This window comes from Mesoplodon mirus (assembly GCF_964341445.2).
Source record: "Mesoplodon mirus genome assembly, chromosome: 5".
Classification (NCBI taxonomy): domain Eukaryota; kingdom Metazoa; phylum Chordata; class Mammalia; order Artiodactyla; family Ziphiidae; genus Mesoplodon; species Mesoplodon mirus.
Genome location: NC_138980.1, coordinates 34,743,137 through 34,756,244, shown reverse-complemented (window position 1 = coordinate 34,756,244; position 13,108 = coordinate 34,743,137). Strand labels below are relative to the sequence as shown.

At 57.5% G+C, this 13,108-nt stretch overlaps 1 protein-coding gene across 1 annotated transcript in view; it reads left to right on the top strand.

The window, feature by feature from the left end:
- The window catches only part of CELF5 (CUGBP Elav-like family member 5), a gene marked incomplete at both ends in the record, with an annotated part of 47,374 nt that overhangs the window by 27,222 nt on the left and 7,044 nt on the right, over nucleotides 1–13,108 (top strand). The window contains 6 exon segments of the mRNA XM_082621231.1: nucleotides 6,063–6,114; nucleotides 7,952–8,080; nucleotides 9,554–9,633; nucleotides 11,287–11,433; nucleotides 12,191–12,332; nucleotides 12,417–12,563. Of these exon segments, the coding sequence (XP_082477357.1) occupies nucleotides 6,063–6,114; nucleotides 7,952–8,080; nucleotides 9,554–9,633; nucleotides 11,287–11,433; nucleotides 12,191–12,332; nucleotides 12,417–12,563 (697 nt within the window).

Here is a 13,108-nt window from a genome sequence, read left to right as displayed (position 1 = left end):
AATTTTTTTTTCTTAAAATTTGAAAAATACTGCACACTTAGAGAAAAGTGCATGCAACCCAACTGATTACAAAGCAAGCACCCTGTTACCACTACACAGTTGGCACCCTGGACACCACCCCGTCCCGTGTCCCCAAGCCCAAGCCCCTCTCTTCTGCTGGAGGAGCTGCTGCCCTGACTTTTACAGTAACCAACCCCTGCTTTTCTTCTGGTACCGCGCCCGTGAGATTCAATATCACGCCTCAGCGCTTTGCACTTTGTCATCGCTGTGTGGTATTCCATGGCTGCGACACACCATTTATTCGTCCACTCTTCTGCTGGTGGACATATGGGTTGTTTCTAGTTTTGCTCTTAAAGCATAGAGATCCTTGCCGGTGTTTTGTCTTTGGTGGACACGTGCCACGTTTGGGTCAGGTGCATACCCAGGAGTTCCGATCCCTGAGTACGCGTATCTTCCAATTCTGATGAGCGAAGAAGCTGATTTGGTGGGTGAGCCTCCCTGCCTGAGAACACCCGCAGAAATGGAATCAGCCTTTCAGAACAAGCGCTGGAGGCTTGCTTGCTGATCGCACGAGGAGGCATGGGGGCTACTGCGCAGGAGACCCCCTTGCCTGTCAGCGGCAGCTGAGCACAGGTGTCCGAGCCCCCTCCCAGGCGTCTCCGCCAGAGGATGGAGCCTCAGCCGGCCGCAAGAGAAAGCCCACCCCGCGGGCTCACGTCTCCGCGCACGCCCGTGTGCACTGCTCGGGAGTGGGGGCCGGGGCTGGGTTGCACTAGAGACAGACAGCCACCATCTCTCCTGTCCCCGTGTGTGTGCGTGTGTGTGTGTTGGAGGAGACGTATAAAGTGGACATTTCTTTTTTTCTATCTCTTGATGACCCAGGAGGGGAGTGGTCCCCGTCGTTTGCCAGCTCGGTGCATCTCTCCGTGCCCTGGCAGAGCCCAGGCCCCCACCCCCCATAATGCTGCTTTCTGCAGCGAGTGACCCACCCACTCCCACTTCCAGTTCTCTCCTCGAGTATGACAGCGGCATCCGTGGGGGACGCAGTTTAATCAAATCTCAGCACTCTGGAATAGGATCCTACATTGAATAACAGAATCCCAGAATAGAACCCAGAATGGACCGCAGGACCCTGGAATCCGTGCTGGGCAGATGTCTCCGATTCCCGCAGGGGTTCTTTGCTGGCTGTCAAACCCCAGGACAGGGTTCCTGCGGATGGAAGGGATCCCCCCTCCCCTCTTCACACCCCCACCCCCATCAACAACAAGCAACAGGTCCAGCTCCCGCCTCTTGGACAGTGAGGGGCTGGGCCATGTGAGGCAATGCCATCTCTTTCTTTGTGAAGGCCTTGGGGGGTGAGGGATGCCCCAGACCAGGCGGCTGCCCTGCTGCTCATCTGAGCACCCTGGAAAAGGATGAGTTTGTCCAGGTATGAGTCCCCCCACAGGCCCTTCCTGAAGCCCCTTCTGTGCTCACAGGGGTCTCTGAGGTGGTCCCTTTGCACGATCCACCCCCATATCCCATGACTTGGCTCAGAGTCAAGCCAACACTGAGAATGGGCGGGGGGCCCCAAAGCACCACATGTCTCATGATTTGGCTTCCCCAGGCCTCAGTCTCCTCGTCTGTAAAGTGGGTTTGCAGAGTGTTTTGAGGGTCCTGTGAGGTGACACAGGCCAGATGCTGAGCACACACTTGGCAAATAGATGCTGAGTGAATGAACGCAGGGTCCCAGGCAAGTCGAGCTGTGGGACTCTGGCCAGTCATGTCTCTTCCCGAGCCTGTTTTCTCCCGTGAAATGGGGACAGTGCAGACATGCCTGGCACGAGCTCTTGGGTTACTTCCCTTGCAGGGCACTGTGCCCAGCATGCCTGCCTCACTCTTGCCGACAGGACAGGAGTCTTGAAACCATAGGTCTCATCTCGTTTCATCTCAGTTGTCATTTGTGAACCCTATGCTGGGTCTTTCTGGGGAGGAGTTCCCAGAGCCCCTCAGCCCTGACTTCAGGAGTTCATCCCAAAGAGGGACGGTGTGTGTTTTGGGGGATGTGTCACCATCAAGGCAATGCCTGGGCAAAGCAACCAAAGCAGATGGGGATGGAGGGGAAGGCTTCGGGGGTAGGTGGCATTCAAGGGGCTTGTGGGGCGAGGATGGGGTGTACAGGGGCGCATTCCAGCCCTGTGTCCTCGGGGTGTGGGAGGAGGAGGGGGCAGGAATGGCTGGGACTGAGCAGTAAAGGTGCCTCGAACGCCAGGATGAGGAGCTGGCACTCTATCCCAAGGGCAATAGGGAGCCAAGGCAGAATCTAGACCAGGAGAGGGGCTTGGTCTGAGAGGTTGGGCTGGGGCTTGGCTGGGAGAGGAATAGGCTGGAATGGTAGCCCAGGCGGCCCAGATAGGGGTCCACTTTGCTTCCTTCCCCTCCACACCATCCAGAAACCACCCAGGTGGGACTTTCCCTGGGCCCCCACATCTAAAGGCATAGCTTTGCAAATCCAGGAGAATATTTTGGGCCCCAGCCTGTCTACTGAAGAATCTTCCTGCAGTCCCTCCCCACAGTGGCCTCAGTTTCCCCATCTGTAATATACACAGGTCAGACCTATGGGACCCTGTTTTCCCAGTGGTGTATGGCTTGATTGTAGTCACTCAGCAAAAGCTAGGTGGCAGAGCAAGAACTGGATTCCAGCCACTTAATGTTTGCCCACCCAGAGCCCTATCCCACCTGATCCTTGGCTGGAGGAATGGCTGGGTCCTCAGAGGCCCCTGAGGAAACTGGCAGTAGGTCTGACCCCTGCTTCTGATTTTCTCCTCTCTCTTTCTGATTTGCTATCTGTAAAAGGGGCATGTTCCCATCTCATAAAGTTGTTTGGAGATTAAATGAATCAGTAGATGTAGGTATTGCTCCAACATGCTCCCCCGCCCCACCACCAACTCCTATTCATACTCCAAAACCCACTGCAGATTTTCCATCTTCAGCGTACCCCCTTTGGCTCTTCATTGTTCTCTGCTCTAGGCTCTCCCAGCACTTGATCCTTCCCTCTGCCCCAACCCTGACCCTATGAGTCTGGAAGTGTCTGCATATGCCTCTGTTTCCCCCTCTGCCGGACTAGTGGGGTGCTCCCTGAGGCTGCAGAATTACTCAGCATGAGGCACAGGGGAATGTTGTTGAATAAGTGAAAAGAGGAAGGGAGGGGGCAGGGAAAGGGTGCAGTGATGGGGAGCCAGAGAAGGTGGAGGAGGGAGGAAGGGCACTCGGCAGAGACCTCAGTGGGACAGATGGAGAGAGGGAGCCGGAAGGAGGTGGGCAGAGCCAGATGGGCGGGTTGGGGTGGGGTGGGAGACCCAGCTCTCCCCTGGCACGCCTCCTCCCGGCTTGGGCGGGCAGCGCGCGCAGGGCCCGGCCTCTGGCGGGTGGATCGCCTGGGCGTTGGGCGCAGAGAACGAGGCGCGGAGCCCGGAGCCCGAGTGTGCGTGCGGCGTGTGCACGCCCGTGCGCCCAGGGCCAGCCGGGCGGGAGGCGGCACATGGATGCCAGCCTGGCGCGAGTCTGCAGGCCGGTGGGTAAGGCGAGGCGCGGGTCCGCGGGGCGTGGATGGCCGGGCCTCACAGCCTCGGCTTTCGAGTGGGCGACTAGAGAGGAAGGGGATGCCCACCTGGCTTCTCAGAGCCAGACCAGGACCACCCCCCCACCCCCCCGCCCCCCCGCCGACCTGACCCAGGAGGGAAAAGGGGCCTCCCAGTCGGAGGCGGAAGGTCCCAGGCTCTGCAGCGGGTGGGGGAGATGGGAAGCAGGTAGCCAGGCCGCGAGAATGGGGTGGGGGTGGAGGATGCCGTGATGGGGGCAGGTTCCCTCCCTGTGGTCCCCCTCCCTCGCTCCCTCCCTCGGCTCATCCATCTCCAGAAGATTATATTTAAATATCTCTTTTGTGCAAGGCAGGAGCTGGGCTCGCCCCTAAGAGGCGGTTTCCATGGCAACAACAATTGCCAGCTTCCGTGTGGTGAATCAGCGTTGCCATGGCAACCCCATCCTCATCTGTCCAAGGTGCTGGGGGTGGGGGGGGAGGTGAGGGCCAGCGGAGGCGGGTGAGAGGGGTGGGGGAACGGGAGGCTGCAGCCCAGGTGCCCCCTCCCCCCCACCTCCCTTCACCACCTCAGTCTGCCCTCAGCCCAGAAACTGGTCCCATCGGTTGAAATAATCTCCCCTCCCGCCTCCAGCTAGAGGGGTGTGGCACCCAGGTGAAGAGGGCCCAGGGTGTGTGTGTGTGTGTGTGTGTGTGTGTGTGTGTGTGTGTGTGGTGGGGGAAGGGGGATGTGGTCCGGCCTTTCCCAGGTGGTCAGGGTTCCTCTGAGGGTGTGGCTGGGTGGCAGGAAGATTGGGCTGGGGGAAGTGGGGGCCAAGTGGGGAAAACAGAAGCCTCTCTGGTCTGGGGCTCCCAAGACTGTGTTCACACTGAGGAGGCCCATATGTGCCCCAAACACACACTCAGAAAGAGGAAGAGTATCAGAGCGGGAGGGGCTCACTGAGGGGAGGGGAAGCAGAAAAATAACCTCTCCAGGCCTTGATTTTGACATCTGTAAAACAGCGTAAAAATTGTGCATCTTTCTGAAAGCCTGCTGGGCAGCTGCACTGTGATTTAAAAACATGTTTATCAAGCACCTCTGAATGGCTGTGGGGATCTACTCCGAGATTGTCTGACCTGGGAGGGGGGCTGGGACCAGCACTCGTTCCAACCCCAGCCCTGGTGCAGAGGGACCAGGTGCCTTTCTATGCTGGTGGGTGATGGCCACTTCCTTCTAGTCAGTTCAGTTCAGCAAACTCGTCTGATTCTCTCCTGTACCCTGCCCTGAGGGGCAGGGTTGTGATATTATGGTCTCAGTCTGGAGGGAAACAGAGCAACACATAGACACTTCCTGCCCTGAGGCAGAGGGAGGAAGGGACCCAAAAAGGTAGAAGGATTGCCTGCATGGGGGCTTTTGAGCTGAGTTTTGAAGGATGAGCAGGAGTTCATCAGAGACACCGGGTTGGGAGGAAGATTCTGTTCTAGAATCAATAGAGAAGCAAATGCCACCCAACCCCACATCCCTCAAATCTGTTCTGAAATATTCGCATTAGCTGATACCCCTGGCTGGGTAAGTTGCAGGAGTGAGAGTTAGAGAAGAATTTCTTCCACTGAACAGTTCACCGGTTTCTTCCATTTTCAGTGCTGGGAGTGGGGGACAGAGTCCAGAACAGTAAGTCCAGATTGCAGGCCAGTCCACTGAAGTATGACAGTTCCCCCCACTCGAGGCTCAGGGAGCTGGCCAAAAGTAGCTGCCTTGGTGTATCAGTCAGCTACTGCTGAGTAATAAACTGCCCCAACCATTTTATTTGTTCATGATTCTGTTGGTTAACAAGCTCAGGCTGGGCTTAGCTGGGCCATTCTGCTGGTTTGTCCTGAGTCATTCATGCAGTTGCAGTCAACTGGGGCTCGACTGAGGCTAGCTGAGCCAGGACTCCCATGCATTGTGTGTCAGCAGGGCATCTCTGTGCATGAGATCTCCCGTCTTCCAGTAGCTCGCCTGGATTTGTCCACCTGGCAACCTCCATGGTTCCAAAAAGGCAAGTTCTCTTGCGGGCAAGGCTTGGAACTCTTACAACTTCACTTCCACCACATTCTCTTGGTCAGAGCAAGTCGCATGGCCAAGTCCAAAAGGAAAAGGTGGGGAAATAGACTCCAGTTCTTGATGAGAGGAACCACAAAGTCACATCACATACAGGGACTGGAGGAGTTGGGCCATCTTTGTAAACAATCTATCACACCTGGGGAGGCAAGAAGACTTCCTGGTTGAAGGGTTATTGTTACTGGGCTTTGAAGGCAAGGTGGGAGTTTTCCAGGCAGCAAGAGCAAAGCCCTGTAGGTGGGACCATGTGTCATTTGGTGTGACTGAGGTGCTGGCTGCTGCCAGAGGTTGGTGGGATGCTGAGGCTGGGGAGGTGGACAGGAGTGCCCAGCAGAGCTCAGGTGAAGCTCCCACCCATGCTACCCCCACTGCCCACCTTGACCTCCCTCCCCCCTCTCTCCACAGATGGCACGGCCAATCCAGGTGAAGCCTGCGGACAGCGAAAGCCGAGGAGGTAGTTGTCATCTCTCCGTGGCCACCAGGCTGCGGGTTGGCAGAGGAATGGGAGGAGGGAAATCTTTGCACAAAGGTGGTGGGAGAGGCAGAGGCCCAGGCTGGGGTGGGGTGGGAGAGTAGGGAGGCTGTGTCCCCTCCTCCTAACCACAGGGCCACAGGCTCAGCAGTGGGAGGTGTGGCCAGGTCCTGCTGCTTTCCCCTAGAACTTGAAATACCCCACTCGTCTCAGGGTGCAATAACGGGGATCTTCAGACGCAGAGGGGATGGGGTCCCTGAAGGACTATGGATTGGTTTCTGGGCTCTGCGTGTGTGTGCATGTTTGCATGTCTGAGCAAGTGCAGGTGTGTGTATATGAGCGTGCATTCCTGGGCACGGCTGTGCGCAGATGTATGCGAGTGTGTGCACAAGTGCATGTGTGTTTCTGGCAGGTGCAGTGGGGGTGCCTGCCTGTCTGTGTGCACATCTGCGTGCCTGGGCTGTGCGTGGGTGTATATGTTCAAGCGTGTGTGCTTGACTGTTCCCGGCTGGGCGCGTGGGTGTGCAGGCTGGGCCCTGTGTCTGCATTAGGCTGGACCTCTGGGTGGCTGTGTGCCCATGGGGAGATGCTTGGCTGTCCCCAGTGGGATCCAAGGCTAGTCATTCTTGGATATTTTTGACCCCCCTCCCCATCTCAGGTGGATTGGGGGCTGAGGGAGAGCAGCCAGCCTTGGCGGTGCTGTAGGGGGTAGGGCTGTTAGGACCTCTGTGTATGTGTAGGATCCTGTTAAAGCCCATTGGAACTGGGAGCCTGTTTTCACACTCTCCAACCTGGCTTCCACTGTGGGTCAGGGACTAGAGAGGGGGGATCTGCATGTTTTCATCTCTGTCTCTCTGTCTCTCCTTCTCTCTCTCCTTCTCTCCCTCTCCCTCCATCTCTGTTTCTCTCTCCTTATCTTTTTCTCTCCTCCTATCTCTCTGGTTCTCTTTGTGCTTCTCTATGTATCTCTCTTTGCCTCTTACTGTCTCTCTCTTTGCCTGTCTCTGTCTCTCAGTCTTTCCCTGTCCCTCTCTCTCTCCCTCATATGTCTCTCCCTCCCTCCCACCCCTATGAGTGACAGCTGCCAGAGAACGGGTTTCCATAGTAACCAAGCTCACCCTTCCTGGAAGAGGAAGCTGCCGCGTTCCTGATTACAGGGGAGCAGTGCAATTCCCCCGGGGGGAGGGGGGACAGAGCTCTGGTACCTCACATGGGAGAGGCTGGTCCAGACTGGCCCCTGGCCTTAGAGTTGGGCAGGTCCCAGCCAGGCCTGCAGCCAGGCCCCAAGCCAACCCCAGGCTCCCCAGGCACCTGGTCTTGTGCCCACACACTGTTCGTTCATTCAACAGACGTTGATTGCTTGGCCCCTCCTGAGCCCTGGCAAGGTTGGGCGGGGAGCTCTGCTGGGCACTGTGAGGATGCAGGGGCCCTCAGCGCTCACCCCTGCCTGGAAAATCTAGATGGCAGACAGACAGACAGACATGGACCCAGGCCAGGCAAGGCAGTTCCTAACCCTGGTACTATGTGTGGACTCTGAGTGCACAGGAGGGAGAGGCCGTTTTGCCCAGAGGGTGGAAGCAGTTGGACAGAGAGGCATTCCAGGCAGGGGGCACTGCATGAGGTGGGACCTCGCAGGCACGTGGAAAGGTGGAGAGACCCAGGCAGGGAAAGCGCGTGGCTGTGTCCTCCCTCATACGCGCAGAAGAGGGCCCAGGGGGGTCCAGGCGCCCTGCTCCACGCCCTGCTACCTCCACTCTGTGCTGGAGGGATGGAGAAATTCCCGGAGCCTAGGACTCGGCTGAGGTGGTGTCTCCGCCCACAGGGGACCGGAAGCTGTTTGTGGGGATGCTGAACAAGCAGCAGTCAGAGGAGGACGTGCTGCGGCTGTTCCAGCCCTTCGGGGTCATAGACGAGTGCACCGTGCTCCGGGGGCCCGACGGCAGCAGCAAAGGTGATGGGCCGGGGGCGGGGCTAGCTGCCGGGGGCGGGGCTGTGGGGGGCGGGGCTGGAGGGATGGGGCGGAGCGGGCACAGGAGAGAGCGGCGGGATCCAGGGGGCGGGGCCGGGCTCGTGGGGCGGGGCTGGCCCACAGTGGGCGGGGCCTAGCACGTGGAGCGCGGGCTGGAGGGATGGGGCCCCCGCTAGGTACACAAGAGGGTGGGGCTCGCTCAGGAGGCGGAAGCGGCATATGGGAGGGCGGGGGCGGCTCCGGGGGTGGGGCGAGCAGAGACTGTCCAGTCCCACGTGGTCCTACCCGTGTGCTCGTGTCCGTCTGGGACTGCCTGTCTCCACCTGACTCTGTCCATGGGGCTGTTGCCGTCTGGATTTGCCTATGTCCTGTGCCTGATCCTGCTTGCTCCACCGCTCCTGTATGGTTGTACCATGCAGGAATGATTGTTTAATGATCTCCAGAAACTTGTTTTCCGGTCTACTCACGTGACTGCATGTACCTAGGGTTGAGTATCACTCCGCCTGTGTCTCTTAGTCTCTGACACTCTTTCTGAGTGTCCAAATGGCTATTTCTGTTTGGGTATCCACGTGCCTGGTGGTCTCCGTCTACCTGATTCTACGTGTTCAGGTTCATCTGTCTGGGACTGAGTCTCAGTTTGCCTGTCTCGGCCCTGGTGACTTCATCTTACTGGGACTGAATGTATCTGATGGTCCCTGACTGTTTATTTGCCTGGCTCTTTTCTTGTAATTGAGATATGATCACATACTGTAAAATTCATCCTTTTACAGTGTACAGTGAAGTGCTTCACAAAATTCACAAAACTGTGCAACTGTCACCACTATCTAGTTCCAGAACATTCTCACCCCCCTTCCCCCAAATCTGCCTGGCTCTTCCATAGCCCTCTCTCTGTCTGGAACTGTAGCCTATGACCGTCTGTCTGGATTTACCTGTGTCTGGTGGTCTCTGGTTGTCTGTCCACCTGATTCTCCCCTTGCCTGGTGACTTTTCATCCCCATCTATCCAACTCTGGCCACATGGGCGTATCTGTCTGGGTCTGAGTGTACCTCTGCCTGAGTGTGCCCACAGGACTGCATCTCTCTGTGTCTGTGTCTGATGGTTTGTCACTCTAATTCTACGTATCTGATTACAACTCTGCATCTCGTGGCATCGGTGGCTGGCGGGCGTTCTCTAAGCCCGTCCCCTTCACTTGTTCTAACGGGCAGGGCCTGCCTCTCCACCTGTGCACCTCCTCACACCCTCTGATGAGGTCTTGGACAAACCGCTATCTGGCTGGCTGGCTGTGTGCTTGTCTTACTGTCTGATCCTTCCTTGTCCAGCTGTCTGTCTGAACAAATGGCTGGCTGTCTCTCGGATGTCCGACTTTCGGGCTGCCTGTGTCCACGCTGACTGGCCGTGCAGGGCTGTCAGCCCCTCTCCTGTGGCCCCTCACCCGTTCCCCTTCTCTCGGAGCAGGCTGTGCCTTCGTGAAGTTCTCCTCCCATACGGAGGCTCAGGCGGCCATCCACGCCCTGCATGGCAGCCAGACCATGCCGGTGAGTCGGAGTTGCCCTGGGCGATGGGGGTAGGGGTGGGAAAGGAGCAAGGGGACCCGGCCTTACCATCCCAGCCATCTGGTAGCCCCTGGCCCTTCTTCAGAGAGGTCATGGTGGGGAGAAGAGGCACAGTCTCTGATGGTGGTATGGGTGGGTGTATGTGTGTGATTGTGTGTGTGAGCCTGCAAGTAAGTGTGGAGTGCGTATGGATGTCCTGCCAGCAAGTGGCTGCCAGTACGCGAGTACACGCAGGCCAATGTGTGTGTTGGTGTGTGCATATGTGCATGTCTGTGTGTGAGCATGTGGTTGTGAGTAGGTGGGTCAGTGTGCACACGAGGTGTGTGTAATGGGTATGGATACGTGTGCACGTGTGCGCTGGTGCATACGCACATGTGTATACGTGTGACTGCATACACAAGCGTGTTAAGTGGGTGTGTTCGTGGGAGCACACGTGTGCAAATATGTAGCTGAGTGCACATGTATGTTTATGTGCGAGTGTGTATCTGGGTGACGGGGGAGCGAGTGCACCTGTGTACATCTGTAGGAGTGTGTGAAGGCAAATGTCTGTGTGTGGCGGGGTGAGCATGCATGTGAATGTAGGCAGTAACGTGTGTACATGTATGACTGTGCGCGTGAGTGTGTGAGTATATGTGCACGTATTTGGGAGTGTATGCATGTGTATGTGTGAGTGTCAATGGTGAGTGTGAGTCTGTGTGGGCGGAATGCATGTATAAGTGTGTGTAAATGTGTGTGAGCCCCAGAGGAGCAGGAAGAGATGGGGCTGGAGGGGCCTGCAGTTCAAGGCTGAGAAGCATGGGGTTCCTCCTAGGGTGATGGGGAGCCCCAGAGGGAAGGGACCAGGTCATTTGGAAATGTGGGCCAGAGTGGGGAATGGGCGAGTCTGGAGTCGGGAGCCTGTGAGCCTGCAGCAGTGAGAGGCTGGAGGGGACCACACAGGTGTTGGGGGTGGCCCTGCCGCCCAGGAAAGTGGCCCTTGGAGCCACCATCACTGTACATAAATGTCCCAATCTGCCACGGGGAAGACAGGCCTTGGGGACCCACTGTCTGTTGTTGTGGAAAATGGGTGTGAAGAGCAGGGCAGTCTCAGATCCTTCCTTCTATTGCTCTCTGGGTCCTCAGACATCAGTTTTAGTCCCTAGAGGGGCAGGAGTCAGCTCATCCGAAAGTCAGGCTTTCTCCTGCTCCGAGCTGTCCAGTGATGGAGCTGGTGGGCGGCTCAGGGAGTGAGCTCTCCATCAGAGGAGGTATTCAACCTCTCGGATGGTTGGAGCCTTACCTGTTCTCAGGTGTGGGTGGCAGCTATAGGGTCCTCCATGCGGGCCCCCATTGTTCCTCTCCAGCAGTTGGATTCTCCGCCCATTTTGAGAGTGTGGCTGACAGTCAGGGTCCTTACTGTGCCCCAGATGCAGCCCCCCGCGCCCGGACGCCCCACTTGTGCACACGAGGGGGCTGCAGGATCAAGTGCGAGACCTGGGATGCTGATCTCCAAACTGTCCCCACTGTGGCACCTGGGACCTCGAGGGTGGGGCTGACAGCTGCTGCTATCCACACCCCTACACCCCTTGTAAGGGACCCCAGAGTCCTGGCTACGTCCCCCCTTCTTTCCCTCCCTGCTTGCGGCTGCCCCTGCAGGGTGCCTCCTCCAGCCTGGTGGTCAAGTTTGCTGACACGGACAAGGAGCGGACGCTGCGGCGCATGCAGCAGATGGTGGGCCAGCTGGGCATCCTGACGCCGTCCCTCACCCTGCCCTTCAGCCCCTACAGTGCCTACGCCCAGGCTGTGAGTGACCCCAGAAGACACACTTCTGTCTCCAGCAGGGCTTCTGAGACTTCTCTGGGGATCTGGCTCAGTCTGTCTCGCTCTCTTTCTCCATCTATTCTCGGTCTAGGGCTTCTGCCTCTTTGCCCATCTTTCTGTTTCTCTGGCCCAATCTTTCTGACTCAGGGCCTTATTCTGGCTGTGGCTGAGTCCCCAAATCCAGGCTGCTTCCTGACCCCAACCCCAGCTGAGCCCCCAACCATGGACTATGCTCCAAGCCCAAGCTGAGCCCCAGCTCTGGACTGACAGGACACTAGACTCAATCCCTACATCCAGCCTGAACCCTCACCCTGCGTGACCATCAAATGAAGATCCAACCTTGAGTTGACTCCCAGATCCTAGCTGTTCCCCAAATCTAGATTAGCCCAAATTCTAGCTAAACCTCCTGGCTGACTCCAAGCTGAGACCCAACCCTGAGTGAGTTCAACATTGGCTGAGCCCTGGTCCCAGACTGAATCCTGATCTTAGACTGAGCCCTAATCCCTGGCTGAGCTCTCATTCCTAAATGAGCCTGGAACCTAGTCTAGGCCCTGATCCTACACTGAGACTTGATGCCAGGCTGAGCCCCAATTCCTAACTGATCCCTGACCCCGACCTGAGCCAAGACACCCGGCCTGACGCCCTAGTTCCTGGAGGACCCGCCCCCCACCTCATGAGCCGTGATCTCAGGCCAGGTGCCACTTTGACTGTGCACGTTGACTCCCTCTCCACCCCCCAGCTCATGCAGCAGCAGACAACGGTCCTGTCCACCTCAGGCAGCTACCTGAGCCCCGGCGTGGCCTTCTCACCCTGCCACATCCAGCAGATTGGCGCCGTCAGCCTTAACGGGCTGCCCGCCACACCCATCGCCCCTGCCTCTGGTGAGAGTCCGCCAGGGACCCACGGATGGGTGGGCAGGGCCGGGGCCAGGATCTGGCTCCCCGTGACGCTCTTCCGCTCCCCAGGACTGCACTCGCCCCCGCTGCTCGGCACCACCGCCGTGCCCGGCCTCGTGGCTCCGATCACCAACGGCTTCGCAGGTGTTGTGCCCTTCCCTGGTGGGCACCCCGCCCTAGAAACCGTATATGCCAATGGCCTTGTGCCCTACCCAGGTAACTCGGGTGGTTCCCGGGGGCCGAGGAGAGTGGCAGGAGGCAGGGAGGGTGTCCCCGGGACAAGCATGAGTCCCTATGCCTTGGTGTCCAGGGAACAAAGGGGCAGGACAAAGGGAGTCTCAGGTGAACAGATACTAGCTGTGGGCACAGAGAAAGAGGTTAAACATAGAAACTTTGCATCCAGACCTTTCTGGGTTCAAATTCCAGTTCGGTGGCCCTGGGGGGTTTCTTTAAGTCTCTGAGCCTCAGTTTGCTCATCTGGGAAATGGGGCGGATAACATCAGTCATCTCATGAGATTGCACTGACGAGGCAATCAGTCTGTAAAATGCTAACGCGTCACCTGGTACCAAGAATGGCACCATCAATCTTCATTAGTAATCGTTACCATTTGGGAAAATACCAGTGCCCATATTCATTCATTCACTCATTCATTCATTCATTCAGTATTGGCCATGCACTGATTTGTTGGGCTGGGCTCTGCCCTCCTGAAGCAGAGGTCTCACTTTTCTCTACCCTATACCATAATTTCAAGGCGAACATC